At 50.5% G+C, this 16,933-nt stretch overlaps 2 protein-coding genes across 5 annotated transcripts in view; one reads left to right on the forward strand and one right to left on the reverse strand.

Moving 5' to 3' along the window:
- Positions 1-355: 355 nt before the first annotated feature.
- LOC122389839 (heat shock protein 70 B2-like) lies at positions 356-2,755 on the forward strand. The gene has a single exon (XM_043382268.1). The coding sequence runs from the start codon at positions 466-468 to the stop codon at positions 2,344-2,346; it is 1,881 nt and encodes a 626-aa protein (XP_043238203.1). The 5' UTR covers positions 356-465; the 3' UTR covers positions 2,347-2,755.
- A 128-nt stretch (positions 2,756-2,883) lies between these two features.
- Positions 2,884-16,933, reverse strand: part of LOC122389838 (mucin-5AC-like) — a 58,514-nt gene continuing 44,464 nt past the window's right edge. Inside the window, exons 7-18 of one of the 4 annotated variants that reach the window (XM_043382265.1) lie at positions 13,599-13,965; positions 13,153-13,199; positions 10,966-11,190; positions 10,110-10,538; positions 9,674-9,757; positions 9,239-9,342; positions 6,674-6,899; positions 5,848-5,977; positions 5,319-5,481; positions 5,039-5,183; positions 4,669-4,867; positions 2,884-4,339 (exon numbers count right to left, since the gene is read on the reverse strand). In XM_043382265.1, coding sequence (XP_043238200.1) covers positions 4,208-4,339; positions 4,669-4,867; positions 5,039-5,183; positions 5,319-5,481; positions 5,848-5,977; positions 6,674-6,899; positions 9,239-9,342; positions 9,674-9,757; positions 10,110-10,538; positions 10,966-11,190; positions 13,153-13,199; positions 13,599-13,965 — 2,251 coding nt within the window. In that variant the 3' untranslated portion in view covers positions 2,884-4,207. Of the gene's footprint in view, positions 4,340-4,668; positions 4,868-5,038; positions 5,184-5,318; positions 5,482-5,847; positions 5,978-6,673; positions 6,900-8,373; positions 8,600-9,238; positions 9,343-9,673; positions 9,758-10,109; positions 10,539-10,965; positions 11,191-13,152; positions 13,200-13,598; positions 13,966-16,933 lie in introns of all 4 variants that reach the window. The other 3 variants (XM_043382264.1, XM_043382266.1, XM_043382267.1) reach the window with 3 other exon arrangements.

Consider the following 16,933-nt stretch of genomic DNA (forward strand, 5'->3'; position numbering starts at 1 on the left):
CAGTTCTATGTAGGGGGTGTAGCGCGGAAGCTTATTTTCCCTATATGGCGAGCGACCGGCGGTGTCTTGTCGATGCTTCCAGATTCCACGTCACTCACGTGTGCTCCGTCTCCGTCTGACTCAGCGCAGCACGGACACCCCTTGGCACGCCCACCCATCCCCAACCGAACGGTCGAGCACAGAAATAGCCACCTGAGATCCAGGCGGTCGGAGGATGACGTCACACCCACCGGACGGCAGCCAATGAGAAATCGGATAAGTCGGTACGTCATCGATGAACCTGCTAGAATCTGGACGTCACTGTTCCAAAACGGTGGTGAGGTATAAACTAGCGCTTGTTGAAACCGACGAGCGTCAGTAGGTCCAGTGAGCTGCACCTGAGTGTTACCTTCGTCTGAGTGTGTACTGCAGCGTGCTTCGGGTAGCTTGAAAGTTGAGTAGTCTAACGACGCACAGTCTTTCAAAATGGCAAAATCGACGGCGATTGGTATTGACCTGGGCACCACTTACTCATGTGTGGCAGTGTTTCAACATGGCAAGGTGGAGATCATCGCGAACGACCAGGGCAACCGGACCACGCCCAGCTACGTGGGCTTCACCGACACGGAGCGGCTGATCGGAGACGCCGCCAAGGGACAGGTGGCCATGAACCCCAAGAACACCGTGTTCGACGCTAAGCGGCTCATCGGCCGGCGCTACGACGACCCCAAGATCCAGCAGGATATGAAAAACTGGCCTTTCAAGGTCGTCAACGAGACTGGTAAACCCAAGATTGAGGTAGAGTACAAGGGAGAGATGAAGCGGTTCACGCCCGAAGAGATCAGCTCGATGGTGCTGACCAAGATGAAGGAGACGGCCGAGGCGTATCTTGGCACGTCCATCAAAGACGCTGTCATTACGGTGCCGGCCTATTTCAACGACTCCCAGCGCCAGGCCACCAAGGACGCCGGCATGATCACCGGTCTGAATGTCATTCGCATCATCAACGAGCCGACAGCAGCCGCGCTCGCCTACGGCCTCGACAAGAAGCTCAGCGGCGAGAAGAACGTCCTCATCTATGACCTGGGCGGCGGCACGTTCGACGTCTCCATCCTAAGCATCGCCGACGGCTCCATGTTTGAGGTCAAGTCAACGGCTGGAGACACGCACTTGGGCGGCGAGGACTTTGATAACAAGCTTGTTGACCATCTCGTGCAAGAGTTCAAGCGGAAGCACAAAAAAGACATGTCGGGCAACGCACGTGCCATTCGTCGCCTGCGTACCGCCTGTGAACGGGCGAAACGCACCCTTTCCAGCAGCACCGAGGCCAACATCGAAATCGATGCACTCTTTGAGGGCATCGACTTCTACACCAAGGTGACGAGGGCGCGATTCGAAGAGCTGAACAGTGAGCTTTTCCGCAGCACACTGGAGCCAGTAGAGAAATCGCTGCGGGACGCCAAGCTGGACAAGTCTGCCATCCACGAGATTGTCATGGTTGGTGGCTCGACACGCATTCCCAAGATCCAGAAGCTTCTTCAGGACTTCTTCAACGGTAAGCAGCTAAACCTCAGCATCAACCCGGACGAGGCGGTGGCGTACGGTGCTGCCGTGCAGGCAGCCATCCTGTCTGGAGACACCAGCTCTGCCATCCAGGACGTGCTGCTGGTGGACGTGGCGCCACTCTCGCTCGGCATCGAGACGGCCGGCGGCGTCATGACCAAGCTGATCGAGCGCAACAGTCGCATCCCGTGCAAGCAGCAACAGACGTTCACCACGTACTCCGACAACCAGCCGGCAGTCAGCATTCAGGTATACGAAGGCGAACGCGCCATGACCAAGGACAACAACCTGCTGGGAAAGTTTGAGCTCACCGGCATCCCGCCGGCGCCGCGCGGCGTGCCCCAGATCGAGGTCACTTTTGACGTCGACTCCAACGGCATCCTGAATGTCTCCGCCGAAGATAAGTCCACCGGACGCACCAACAAGATCACCATCACCAACGACAAGGGCCGTCTCAGCAAGGCCGAGATCGAGCGGATGCTTGCCGAGGCGGAGAAGTACCGCGAAGAGGACGAGAAGCAGAGGGAGCGTGTCGCCGCACGCAACCGTCTCGAGGCGTACGCGTTCTCGGTCCGCCAGGCTGTGGACGAGGCTGGCGCCAAGGTCAGCGACGCGGACCGTCAGCTGGTGAAGGACGCCGTGGCCGCCACGCTCAAGTGGCTCGACGAGAACTCGCTGGCCGAGAAGGACGAGTTCGAGCACCAGTACAAGGAGCTGGAGGACAAGTGTCGTCCGATCATGACCAAGCTGGCGCAGGGCGGCGGACAGCAGCCTGGGGGACCGACCGTGGAGGAGACCGAATAGGCGCCTGTCGTCCCTGTATCGCGAGAATTCGGTTTATTTCATTTCTCCTAGGTCGGAGATTAGCAGAACTGAGAAGAGCTACAGAAGCACATCAATATCCAGCGTGGAGCATATATAATGTTTCGACGATTCATATATGAATGTATCACTAACGCGGTACTGAGGTCGTCCCGTCTGCTGGAAGGCTGTGCCTTTATGACATTATGTAGAATCTGTGCAATGCTGCTGGTAGGTTGTTTCTTATTTGTTTAAAATAATTCAATGCATGCGCTTTAGCTGACATTAGGGACGGTTATCGGTCGCTATTGTTTGGACGATATTTTGTGCATTGTGTGAGACTTGGTTGCGTTCTCTGTGAGGTGCTAAACAAAATGTTTCTGCATAATAATACAATACTGAGACTAGTCAACAGACTCTACGCTCTGAGTGTCAGCATATTTGTTACATTTTCTGAATGATTACCAGGCATATTGACATAACAAACGTGGCGAGTTTGAGGTTTGGTAGCATAACTGGCGAAATTATCTAAAAGACACATTCACTATCATTCTGGTTTATTTACAATACCTCGATCAAGAATCGATTCTACTATTGTAGAATATATGCACACAATGATGAACACACATTTCCGTTTTATTCTACACAACACACCATGTGAAGTCGATAGGTAATAGAAACGGAGTTTCCGTTACCGACGTGCCACACACATTCGTAATGTCGCTGATCGCCACCCACGGCCCGAGGGCGTGAGCACGAGTCACGCCGTCCCGGGCTCAGGTAACAACAGCGTCCTGCACTCGCCGTCCCGTCTCGAGTGGACAGTATCACGAATATTGGCACGCTAACTTTGAACACCGCGCGGTCTGTAGCCCCTGTGACGGGGGGCAACGTTCAGTTCCAGTGTTCAGTTCCCCTAATACTCCTCAGTGCACAGGTTGGCAGCTGCAGCCGGTGAACAAACTATGGCCACCGCCGGGCTGTGGCCTCAAACAGTTTGGCGTTGCGGCATCATAGCTTTCGTCGCTACAGACAAAAACTCGCCTGGTGCATATTTAAAGCGAATTACTTACTCGACCACTGTCAAGGTCCAGCCTCTAATAGCCACGTCACTTGTCAAGAAGAGCTTGTCAAGTGCATTAAAATTGGCCTGCGACGTGCGTTAAAATCGTAGGCCATGTCATGTAAGGAAGGCATTGGCGAATTATAAACGAATGCGTCAAAATAATACGCCGCGGACTGTTTTGTTGCCCTGCTCCAGCTCCCGCTGCAGAACCTGATACCTTCCTCGACTGCCCGCGAGACCAGCGCAAACAACAGCGATGCCAAGTCGCGTTCACCGTCTGGCACTAAACCTCGCAAACAGTACACCAGTCTCAATTTCGGCGGGAGGAAGGCACACAAACACACATACACAAGGTGAGCCCCTCGATAGCCCTGTTCGCAAATTTCTCCAAGGTACAGCACCAGCAGAATCGCAATCCGGCGACCGGACTGCGTTTCCGGCGGCGCTGGACATTCGAGCCGTGCAAGCGCGAAGGCTCATGACATTGACACCGTTGTGTAGCCTCCGTCAGTACATTGTGCAAAATGGTTGCTCCCCCAGACGAAGAACGCTGGATCAGGAAACCGGTGGCACTCGTCAAACGTCAAAACCCTCAAGGACGTTTTGGTCCTATGTCATTCACGAACCCGGGCTTCGACAGTCTCTAAGTCGCAACGGCATATACATTATTGAAAGAAGTTTTGTCCTGAAATAGGTCTGTGTCCAGTCGGATCCGGCATTGATGTCTCAGCAGGTAAAAGCAGCAATTCCACCTGCAGTCTGACTTGGATCGACTCTGCACCGAGACTCAGAACCGACTCAGGACTGGCTGACGCCGGTGGCTCCAGTCCAGGGATATTTGTCCGGACAAGGCTGGCACGTGCTCATGTATCGGACCCCAGACTTGTGCCACAAGTTGCACTTCTTTGCCTTGTTGCATCGCTGACGCTCCTGCAGCAGAGAGGCAAATGGGTTAGGAAAGAAATCAAGGATCCAGTTGAACACAAAAGAAGCGAAGCAATTAAGCACGCGTCATGGAAGCAAATGGCCCCAAAGGCAAGAAGCTACTAAGCAACTTAGGAAAAACGTAGCTCCACACCTTATTGTACTAGCTGGGGAGGTATCGAGCTATATATGCTACTTATCATGGAATATCGTTCACGACTTTTTCCAGCATGCAACAGATTTTCAATGCGTCAAAGTACAACAATGGCAACTGTTGGCAGTAAGTGACGCTGAAGACCTGTGTAGGTACACGCTTCTCACTAGCTCGCACTTACGGGGTGGTCGCAGGCGAACGGTTTGAAGTTGTTGACGGTGCTGAGCGGCTGAGGGTCGCGCATCCACTGGATGGCCTGCCAACTGGTTACCAGCCACACGTCGTCCATCTTGGACAACGTGTCCAGGAAGGCCATGAAGCCCTCCTTATGGTGCTCAGTGGTCATCCAGGCCGCGTGGAAGTACAGCGGGAAGATGGCCCTGGAAGAGATGACAACAACCAGTCGTGATGGATATATAAGTGACATACGTGCGACGGATTTTATCAGAATCATTGATGAGGTAAGTGGACACTGGGCAGTGGACATCTGCACGCTATCTTGTTTCATACAACCAGAGTGGTAATAACCACTGACACTGCTCGCTGCTCACCTGTTGGACGTGTAGTGACGCTCGAAGTTCTTGATCATCATCTTGTAGACTTCCTCGGCCGTCTCTGGGGCCGTACAGGCATCCACCATGGAGCACCGTCCTCCGTTGAGATCCTGCCACATGGACATGGGCACCTCCCACACGCCTGTCACGAAGAACAGCGGTCAGAACTCAGATAGAGGGCCAGAGACTCAGAGCTGCTCGCACACAACAACGAGAAACAATGGTAACATATAAACTTAGAACATAGGATCGTGCACTGCCTGAGGAAGCCACTGACCCGGGTAGGAGTTGCCGGGGCAGGGCGGGATCATGCAGTCGTGGTGGATCTTGTAGTCGAGCGTGTACGGCCAGCTGGGCGGGTTGTTCTCGTACACTGGCATCGACGAGTCGTATGTGAAGTTGTTGTTGTACAACATCTTGAACATGCGGTTACCGCCGATCTGAGGACGAAAATAGCCGTCAACATCCTGGGCTGCTGGTTGCTGTACCCTGATTGTTATTGTTCAGCCGTCTTGCTTGCACCGAATCTTTCAAATGCATGTGATAGTCTTTGTAAGCGAATTATGCAATGCAGGCACGGCAGTAATCGATCGGATGCCTTATGGACAAGCACTATCCTATACTATCGCCACTCTAAACGAGGAACATTGACGGACATGACCAGCTATGTTGGCCCGTTTACAACACGCCACCTGCCGCTTCATTCGGCACGTGTAACCTCACACCATTATGCTTGGCAGATGAACGAATACCAGTGGAGCTAGATGTGAACCCTGCGGTACTACGCGGCTGGGCTGTGTGCTCACCGAGAGGAAGGGCGCGCGCATGCCGCGGACCTCCTCGACAGGCACACCTCCGTAGGCGGAGATGATCTCGCGCTGTCCGTTGATCTCCGCCTCCCATTTAGACGTGGAGAACTGCTCACCAAAACTGTGACTGGATAACGGCACGGGTGAGGTCAGACATTTGAGCTTACCACATTTTAAGCTGGAAACTACAGGGTTAGTAGTTACTTTTAAGATGCGATTTATGCATAATCAAAACATTCACGGAACTCAAAAAATGTTGGGAAGTTCAGTTTATTCCAGTTAAGTGCCTACATTAATATTTATTTCAATATTTCCGGCGAAGGTCTAAAAAACGTTATTTAAATTTGTGTGTTCTCAAAACAAATATAGAGCTAATGTTTTAACAGATATCACTTTCGATTAGTTATATCATAGTTCATTTAGCAGGCATTCAGAAAAGGTTATCCGTAAAGAACGGCCATGCAAAATCTACGCAAGACAACTAATGAAATTTAGGTTCATGCGATTAGAGATCGCACCGTTTCATCGTACGTACTACGTGCCATGCATCTGAGGCTCAGCTGATGATATCTACTCAATTTATTAATTTGAAAAACATATGATAAGCATTTGTACTGTTTTATTTCATCAGCAATGCTCATCTCTTAGGTCGTGTTTCCATCGCGTTGGCAAGGAAACGGTTGTCGATGTCCCATTAGAGCATCTCTCCAGATACTGCAACTATCTTAGCCCACTCCAAACGTAACGTCCGCGAAGACGCGATGCAGACTACCGGTTCAGCCGTCTGTGTGCTGGGCTGAGTGCATGAGACTGCGACGCTCACCTGATGGAGTGTGACGCGATCTCGTGTCCATCTGCCCACAGGTTCTGCACCTGTCTGTAGTCGGTCCACTCGTGCGATACGTAGAATGTGGCCGAGATCGGGCACCCGTTGGGGTTCTTGCGTCCCGTTTCAAACATTTCCTTGTACAGCTCGTGGTTAATATCGTTGATCGAGTCGTCAAAGGTAAGCAGCACCAGCTGAGGAGTGGACTTGGCCTCGAGGTCGCCTGGATGGACCGCCATCCCGTCAGTGGAGTCTCAGATAGACAGACAGACAAACAGACATGCAGACAGACAGACATGCAGACAGACAGACAGACAGACACACAGAAAGGCATACAGTCTCTCTTGAAAGTACGGCGCGCATTTGTACGGTGGATCCACCAAGTCCGGCCGAGGAAGGGCTGCTAAATTTGACAGTCACTGAAGCAATTGACATGAGGGTTGGATGAGGATGTCAATTGGTTCGATGACCTTCAAATTTAGCAGCCCTCTCTCACTCGGGCCTGATCTATCAACCGCACTGATACGTGGTACTTCAAAAGAGACTGCACAGACAAAAAAAAAACAGGAAGACAGACAGACGGACAGACGGAAAACGGACAAACAGTCATGGAGAACGCGGGTAGAGCAGAAAGCGAAACTGTTTCATAGAAAACGTTCAGGAAGCAAAGAAACAAAAACGTTAGAAGCGAAATAATCATGAAAAGATTAACGTTTCAACAGAAATATACCTAATGAAAAATTATATTTTGTTAAGCCATCAAATATCAAATCATCCTATAGCGTGTTTATCATGACAAGTGAGAACAAAGACAGATGCAATCGCTTTGTCAAATGCCGATGCTGGTGATGATAGTGACGATACTCCACTTCCTCGCACGCCATTACATTCAAATCAGTTGCATCTTCATTCTTCAGACTTCACCACGTCGCATTTTTTCTTTTACTTCAGATGGTTTGTTTTCAATCACTTCTGACTCTTTTGTTTTTGGTCGGACCAAGAAGTATGGGCATATGATCCGGCATTCAGGAACACTTCTTCTCTATCAACATCTTCCAGTTTTCACGAAACGTTGGAGTAAATATTTGTACGCGATGGAACTGGCCCATTAGTTTCTTTTTCCAAATGCTTATTTGTGCTACATCAATCAAACGTGATATGACAGGGGCGTCCTATTTGTCCGACTGGATTTGGATTGGCCGCCTAGGATGTCATTGGAAAACAAATAATAAAAGGAAATGTTTCATTTAGAGCCAAATAAATGAGCAAGGTACAACTTATTTCAACATTTAAGTGTTAAGGAGAGAATCATGCTTAAGACATTGGTACGCCTAATTATCAATTCATGCAACCGGAAAGATTAAACGTAAGAATTTAAGTAAGCGGACGGACAAACAAAGAGAAGTATCGTGCGAGGGAAGCACGGGAACGATTAACCATCCAGGTTCGGGTACAAACTAGAGGCAAAGTTCCATGCCACCAAAAGAACTCTTCGAAATGGCAGGCACTATGAGGTAAAGCAGGGACGGAGGCTCGAAGGGCGCCAAGCGCGCACATCTCGGCAAGACACCAACAGGCGATGGTGTTGCCTTTTCTCCACCATCTTGGTGGGGTCGTAGCGGCGTCCAGGACGCCCAGATGCACATGCGTTCAGGACCGCCTCGGCAGTCCAGGAGGCGGCGCTCGGGCCGACTTACGATACGGAGTGCGAGGCGATCTCGTGGCCGTCGGCCCACAGATTTTGCACGTGCGCGTAGTCGGTCCACTCGTGGGAGAGATAGAATGTGGCCGAGATCGGGCACCCGTTGGGGTTCTTGCGGCCCTCCTCGAACATCTCCTTATACAGTCGGCGGTTAATTTCGCTGACGGCGTCGTCGAAAGTCAGCAGCACGAGTTGCGGTATTTCCTCGGGATACAGACCTCCTAGAACGGCCAGCAGGGTCAGACCAAAGGCCGAATCTCGTTCAGAAAGCTCCCGATCACTTGGGGAAAAACTTCCAGCCCCTTTGAAATGCGTCATTTACAGGTAACCAATGAGGGAAGGGTGGATCTGAAGGCTGTGCGGACGGTGTCGACTGCCGAACATACATGAGGCATGTACATTTTACATACAATCGTACACATGTTTACATGGCATTTACATACATACGCCTGAGCAAATAAAAGAGGACAGATGGGGCAGGAGCGGGATGGTGGGGTCTGCCCCCCCCCCCCCATCAACGATAAACACTGGTGAGCCGGCGGCAGTTTCAGTCGGAAATCGACGGCGCCCGCTCGGCGGTAGCCAACTGCCCCGTCTATCTCCACACAGACGGTGTTTGTTTTGGCTCGATGGGGGCCGCCGTCGGCATCGAATCCTGCCGCTCTCCGCCAGCGGGGCACGGCCGATAGTACAGCCGGGCGAGCACGGGTCAGCCGCCCACGTATATCTGAGGTGGACACTGCCCGTGCCAACTGGGTCATACGACAGCCTGTGACACAATTCCGGCCTCCGGCCGGGGGCATCGGCTTTGGGAAGTGGATAGGCAAATGTTGCCCTGGCCTGGATTTGAACCCACAAACCTGGAGTGGCGGTTCCGCCGCACGAGCAGTCGGGCAGCTTGCAGCGCGCGTCGCACCGCTCTGCGGGCTGGTCAGGCAGCGGCTGGGGGTACAGGGGCGCTGGCCTGCCGGTCACGAGGGCAATAGAGTCACTGAGCGTTCAGAGCCAGACAATATCGAGTTATGTGTCAACAAAGGGTAACAGATCAGTCACAGGCGGATAGTAAAATGTGTGTGGAAAAGGAAACGTGCGTCAGAATAAAATTTCTGACAATAATGCATTCTGCAAAATCTGCATACTGCATAGTGCATACATATGTACTGTACAATGCCAGTCTATCAGAAAGAACAGAAACCATAATTAGACAACACAAAACAGCATTTTAGGGAAAGGTAACTTTCAGTTGCAGGTATCTTCCACACCGTATATTGTGCGACCTGCCGTGGCCGACCTACCTGCTCGGAGGCGGTCCAACTACAGTAATTTTCTTAGGTGTATGATCAACCACAGAGTTCTTGCTCTTCTTCGGGAACACCAGGCTAAAAAAGGAAAAAAATAACCAGTAGCATGACGTAACGAAAGCAGAGACACATCGCCTTGCCCATTTTACATTAATAATGTGGCTTAGATGAAACACTTGTTTTTTAACACGACTTGTTTTTACGCTGTAAAAACAAGTCGTTTTTAATTACAAAGGAATAAGCAAGCATCAAATAAAAGTTTGGCTCGCCACCTATCGCATGACCATTTGCTCATTCACGTCGAAGTCCTAAATTCTTAGTCACGGTAAATCCTTAGCCACGCCACGGTAAAGCCCTGTCGAGCTGCTGACATAAATTGTGCGTAAACACTCGACTGTTTCCTCCTCCCGCTCTGGTCGCATCGGCTCACCTGGAGGTGCGTCGCGGAGTGCTGGGCGACTCGATGGACTTGAGACCGGTGCTGGGGGTGCGTCGACTGCTGGTCACAGGTGCCGCCGAGGCGCTCGGCCGCACGAAGGTCTGCCTACCTCGGGAAGTGGTCGGCTTCTCAGTGGTCTCAGTGGTGTCCTTTTCCTCCTTGCCACGGCCAGAGTTGGGCACAAACGTGGACGGGAAGGCGATCCGGCTGGAGGAGCGCGTGGAGCCCAGCGTGGAGGAACGCGTGGAGCCCAGCGTGGAGGAGCGAGTCGAACCCAGCGTGGAGAAGGGCCTGGACGGCCGCGTGGAGCCGAGGGTGGAGGATCGGGTGGAACCGAGGGTGGAGGATCGGGTGGAGCTGAGAGTGGAGCCACGGGAGGAAGTGAGCTCAGACGGCTCCGTCTTCCCGAGCGTTGTCGCACTGAAAGGAGAAAATATCAGTGGTCAAAAGAGGACTAACACAGGGAAATCGTTCTACTGATGAATGAACACAGGTGAAAATGGATTGGCCATTGAGGAAGTTAGTAGAATCGAATCCAGCGTTATGCTGTCCCACTCAATAAAGTTTCCAATCCAGTCCAGTTTCATCAGACCTACACCCAATTTTCCTCACACATGCGAAGCAAATCTTTTATCCCTGCAGTTTCCCGTTAGTGCTGTTGTTCTGTCACCAAATAAACCAATATAGGTACCCAAAACCATTGCATTTGGATCTGTCCGTGTAAATCCTTAGTCTGAAAAAATGGATTACAAGCAAGAACTGTCTTTACTTTGAACGGCTGACGGTTGGCCTATACGAGTGACGTAAGGTCACTGTCTGGGGATGTCAGGAGGTCACTGCCACTGACCTTGGCCGGACGATGTTTCGCAGTGCGAAGACTGGTCTTTCGGTGGTGGTGGTTGTGGTTGAGGTGGTGGTAGTGCTGGCTGTAGTGGTAGTGGTAGTAGTAGTGGTAGTAGTAGTGGTAGTGGTGGTGGTGGGTTCCGCTGCCTCCGTGCTCCGTTCGTCCTGTTCCCGAGGCACCAGCGAAGGGCGCAGCCGACTGGCCGGACGATCAGCCGACAGCCAGCCGCTAGAAAGGCAGGCGCATGCACGGACCCCTCAGTGGGACGTCCCGTAACCGAGCACAGGCCGACGACCAGGCAGACGGACAGACAGACAGACACAAACAGAGACCACGGACTGTGTCCTGTCAAAACGAGCCACGGGACAAACACACAGGTCTGGACGAGCACACGGCAGCAGACAAACATTTATGTCATTAATAAAGGTAAGGATAAGAATTGAGCGTAAACAAACAGTGTTTATCGTATTAGTAAATTATTTCAAACACCGAAATTATGCACCTGTAAGACCATGATGTTATCCTGGACCATAGTCATGACACCATTTCCATACAGTGTCAGTTAAATGATAAAATTAATCCGATGGCAGATAAGCAAATGTTGGGCGCTGCTTGCAAAAAAAAACTTTTCTTTTATCTGACTGGGTATACGATACACTTCAAACTTGTGCTTCAACGGGAACTAATTGGCGGCCTGATGCATCCCAATATCATCGGAATAAATGCGCGAATTTAGAATGAACACGCGCACCATCTTGCATGCAGCATGCAGATCGGTCAAAATCTGATTGGTTTCTGACAAATGACCGTGAATAACTGGAAAGTGATAGAGGGTGGGAAGTGTGGCATCCTAAAATTTACGAGTGATGCGTACCTATTGGCACCTCACCCTGAGAGTCAGAAGTGCCTATCCATGACTGTTGACCATGAAGTGTGCACAAGCGTGGCTGTGCACTGTGGCAGGCGGATGTGCTTCAGACCGTGAACCCATTACAAAGTGCGGGTGGGTTCGCGGCTGGCTATTTTCGACTGCGAGTGCTGTGGGCCCGGCACACCAGCACCTTAGTGAGCCTTCTGTACCGTCGCGCTCCGCCGCCGCTACCTGAGCTGTTCTCTGGTGGCTGAGCGCGCTGGCGGACGTCGCAGCCGACGCCGATTGGTGGAGACGGCCCCAGCTCTGCCAACGTCCGCGCGCTGTCTGGGCCGCACTCGAGCCACGCTAAAAGTAGCCCCCGCGGTTGGAAACACACAGACACGGACAGCCGGGATGGCGTCACACAGGTATGCGGAGTTGGGACAGGCCGGTCGGCGCTTATCAGATATAACAGACAGCACGCTAACTAACAGCTAACTAAGAGCACCCGCCTGTGCAGGATAATAGATGTTTACGTGAGGATGGGAGTCAAAACAGCGCGACAAGCCCATCCTGTAGCCAAGAGTTATTGGATTCCATGGCCAGAGCCAGCCTATTTTTAACGGAGTCGCGCTAGGTGATGAATGTTTAGGAGCTGGAGAGCAAATAAATTAGGAGGTGCTTATACACATGGCATACAGTCTGATGAAAGAATGCGGATAATTATGCATAATAAAATGAACACATTCGGAATACAATTTTGAATCTCAGCAACCTGCGTAATGCGTATGTCTACTGTTTTCAGCTCTGGGCTCATCACGGCATGTACTTATGCTGTGTAATGATATGCCTGAACCATATATATTTACGTGCTCATTAATATTGTGTATTTCATAATTTCGCCAAATTTTCCAGGGACTTTCGTGAGATATGGCATTCTTATTCTTCTAAACTATCCTGTTTTTCTGAATTCTTAATATTTTGAGAGGACTGACGCAGTTTGAACCGCCTCTAATAAACTACCTTTCATAAATTGACGTGAGCCAATAGACATCTGGCCGATTTAAAAGCCTGACGCTGTCCTACAAGCAAACACGGCATCAGAGGGGTGAAGGTCAGCCAGGTTGGGTCTCAGAGGGTGTGCCGCGGCGCCAGTATAGGCACTGGGCGCCACCACGCTCCCAGGAGTGTGTCCGCATTCTCTACTGTCATACTGTTTACTGTCTACCGTCTACTGTCCACTGTCTAATGTCCACTGTCCACTGTCCACTGTCCACTGTCCACTGTCCACTGTCCACTGTCCACTGTCCACTGTCCACTGTCCACTGGGCACCTACCGTCGGGTGGCGGGAGCTGTTGGGCGGCTGGTAGGCTCGGCCACCGTCTGAAATGAAAACACCAATCACCGTCAAGAAACAAAAAAAAAAAAAAAGCAACAACAAAAACAGAGAAAGCAGAAGGTCAGACAGACAGCAGCCCTAGAGAGGCTACAAACATCCCAGCTGAGACGGAAACTCGCAGTCCAAATCGAACGACTCAGTTCTCATCGCCATCGTATCTGCAAACGATCGAACCACCTTTGATCTGTGCACACTATCACTGTCTGATATCCAGCTTCCAGATCTAAGATTGTTAAAAATTCGATACATTTAGGCCAGCACGTTGTGGACCACATTTTTTCTGGCCGCAATACGGTCGCCACTGTTTCCTCCCAATATCCCGGTAAAACTCCCCGGTCACTCCACGACAGACCGGCCGACAGACAGACACTTCGTCCACTTACCGTTCTCCGCGTCGTTGTGTCCACCGCATTGGCAGACTCCTCAGTGGTGGACGACGCGACGTCGTAGTCGTCATACACCAGATCATCGTCGTCGTAGATGTAGTAGACGTCGTAGACGGTGTCGTTCACGTAGGCCACGTAGGCGGGCTCGGTGGGCGCCGTTGGCGTCGACGTGACCTCCACCGTCCGACGGGTCGTCGGCTCCGATGAGGAGGGGAACACCGGCCGACGCGTCGACGAGACGAACGTCGACGGCGATGAGGGCGCGCGCGGAGGGAAACGGGTGCCCGTGTCGCCGAACGAGAACGACGAGAGGGTGGCCAGACGCACCGGTGCGTCCGTGCCCTTGGAGAGAGCGTCGCGGTCACTGCGGAGAGAGAGAGAGGAGAGAAGGGTGGGTGGGTTGGCATGAGACCAGATCATAATGATCTGCTGAAAAGCAGTTTAAGCATTCGAATTAGGCTGGAAGGGACTTCTGCATGCCTTCCGCTGCCTTCCTAGCGCCAGCTTACCTATAACTATATCAAACTGTCGATGAACATAAGATATTAAAACTTTCTAATGTGACAAACCTAACATTTATCCGGTTAAAATCACGTTACCGCAACATTTCGCAGCACGCCGGTAATCACGTAATCGTAATTGATTATCTTAATGGGCTGCTAAATACGCTCGGTGAAAGCCACTATCAATGGTTCCGCAGCCGAGGAACCGTTCAAGGCGACATCTATTCGGTGTTCAGCGATTTCGCTAACACTAGGTGTCTCTAAGTCAGGACATAGTGGCTGGCAAGACCACGGCATAGTTTGACGTAAAATTACTGATGCGGTTCGGACCAGGCTCCATTACTAGAGGTGCGTCGACTCCATTTGAAGGCCATCCAGAGCCACTGGCCGGTAATGTGAGTAACCTCATGTCTCAAGGTCAGAGTCCGTGAATCCTACACATCGGTGACCAGACGGCCACAAGAAACTCATACCTACCTACACCTAACTTTTTACCACAACTCAACCATCAAATAGGCCAGCGCTGTCAACCGGCTACCAACAAAAGCTAATAAACAAAAAAGGAACTAAGCATGTCTTATTGTCGTCTAGACTCTTAAAGTGACCGTCCATAATCAGAGATGCTTCACCTATGGTAAGTGTAGGTAATGCCTGTGTTAAACTTGAATCAAGATAGGACAAAGTACCGTTACTTTAACATTCATTGCAAGTAATTAGCAATTTATGGACGCAAGCATTAGTGTCATACAGGCCACTTAACCCTATTAGTGGCAGGCTCCTGGCTACCCCTATTAGTGGCAGCGGGGGGGGGGGCTGTTTACGACCCCCCCCCTTGATATCTCGAGATCTAACGGGCCGATTTTCAAAATTCAAACGGCATTCGATTTCGCTCAACGTGATCTACATTTCTAAAAAAAAAAAAAATGTCAATAGGGGGGGGGGGGGTAAAGGGGGTAAAAACGGGCAAATTGCAGATACATTTTAGACTGTTTATCACGGCCAGGTTTCTGAACCAATCTTAACGCAACTTTTGCCGATCGATAGAGAATGAACCAGGAATTCACATGGATCCTAAAAATATGCATTTTCAAAAATCATAGGCGGGTACAGATCATTGAGATTGGGGGTACACAAAAAGTATAGTAAATAAGGTTTTTGTTGGTGCTGTTTCTAAAAAGGGTGGTAATGGTCTTGTTATGTTACAATTTTCTTATGAGAGAACGACTACAATTGTATTGGTCATGCATAGGCGGTGTCAGGGCACCTATGTTGGGAGGTAAAACATAACCCCCCTTTTTGGACGCCTGGATCCGCCTATTATAGCAAAAACGTGTCAAAAGAGGATGCACAATAACTGTATATGCTATCACATGATACCTTTCATTCACTGTTCGTAAAACTGGTGCAGCATCGTGATCTTCGCCCAAATGACTCGCTTCACGAATAGGACCCCCCAATTCCCAGTGCTCTGGAGCCGCCCCTGGTAAAGTTATGAACTTGAAATTTTCAGGGAATGTGCCCAATTTAGTTTTAGGAAAAGTCAGAAAATTTCAGCATCGTAGCTTCAGCGGTTTCGGAGATATTCCCGAAAAACCTGAGAGGTGGATAAAAACAACCCCCCCCCCCTGCCACTAATAGGGTTAAACTGAGGGTTAGGTATCTAGACTAATCAATCATGAATCAAGGTCTGAGTTACAGTTAGCGCAGGTGCTGACGGGAAGTGTATCTATCAAGCTACGCCTCTATTGCAGCTTGGCCTTCATTCTGTCGTCTCTCCGGCCGTGTGCAGGTATCATCCGGCTGCTCCTAAATAGTCCGACCTCGCCCGTCCCTGCCCGGCGGCGGTGTGGGAAGGGAGACTTCGTGAGAACGCCGTAAATCAGCCGCCGCCCCTGCCCGGCCCTGCCCGGCCCGCCCCTCTCAGGGTCGGGCGTGAGACCCCACCCGCCGTGGGACCCCCGCCTGCACCGGGCGGATCGTGCTCACCGCAGGGTGACCACGCCCCCTCTGCGGTTCCGGAACCCCCTCTGCAGATGAGAACGGCCCCCAGCTGCACCCAATTTAGCACGCCACGAGGAAGGATGGATGGTTAGATGATTGGCATTGAGACAAATTGGCTGTAACAAGCATGCTCGTACCAAATAATTTATTTACTTATTTCGGGCCGTTCCTTATATATAGGAGCATTCTGGCGTTTTTAAAAGAAACAAACGCAAATCTCTTTCATTTGGTTATTAATATTTGTGTTTTTTTTTTACGATAGGCGTTATCACAAGTGTATTCGCGGCCATTGGGGCGACGTAAGAAAAGAAGAAAACACCTGGCCCCAAGAACTTTAAATTATCAAATAGCATGCACCTTTTCCTTGATATGTAGAGAATTTACCATTAATTGTTAGAGAAAATTGCATTTAAAATCTTCCATTTATGCTTTTTTCATCGTTTGCACAGTATGTTCTTTTACTAAGCTAGAAACACTAATTAGAAATAGTTCCCGCATCATCAAGAACAATAGGGAAGGCTTGAAGTGAATACAATAACCTAAACGGTTTTGTAATCCATGTGAAGACACTTCTAAAATTGCCTGTAGAAATATTAAAGGCAAAAGTTCAACTTTTTCACAAGACGGATGGCTATAAACCTATTCAACGTGTGACAACTCAGCCGGTATATCGTCGCCTACAGCCCAGCTTTCCCTAGTGACCGATAGAGGCGCTGCTATCGATGTCCGCCCATGCCGCCTAACGACATAAAGTAAATTTTTGAATTGTCATCATGGATAAAGAAACAATATTTTCTTACCCTACTCGTAAGAGAAACGGATTGTGTA

This window comes from Amphibalanus amphitrite, unplaced genomic scaffold (genome assembly GCF_019059575.1).
Source record: "Amphibalanus amphitrite isolate SeventyFive unplaced genomic scaffold, NRLGWU_Aamphi_draft 000374F_arrow, whole genome shotgun sequence".
NCBI lineage: Eukaryota > Metazoa > Arthropoda > Thecostraca > Balanomorpha > Balanidae > Amphibalanus > Amphibalanus amphitrite.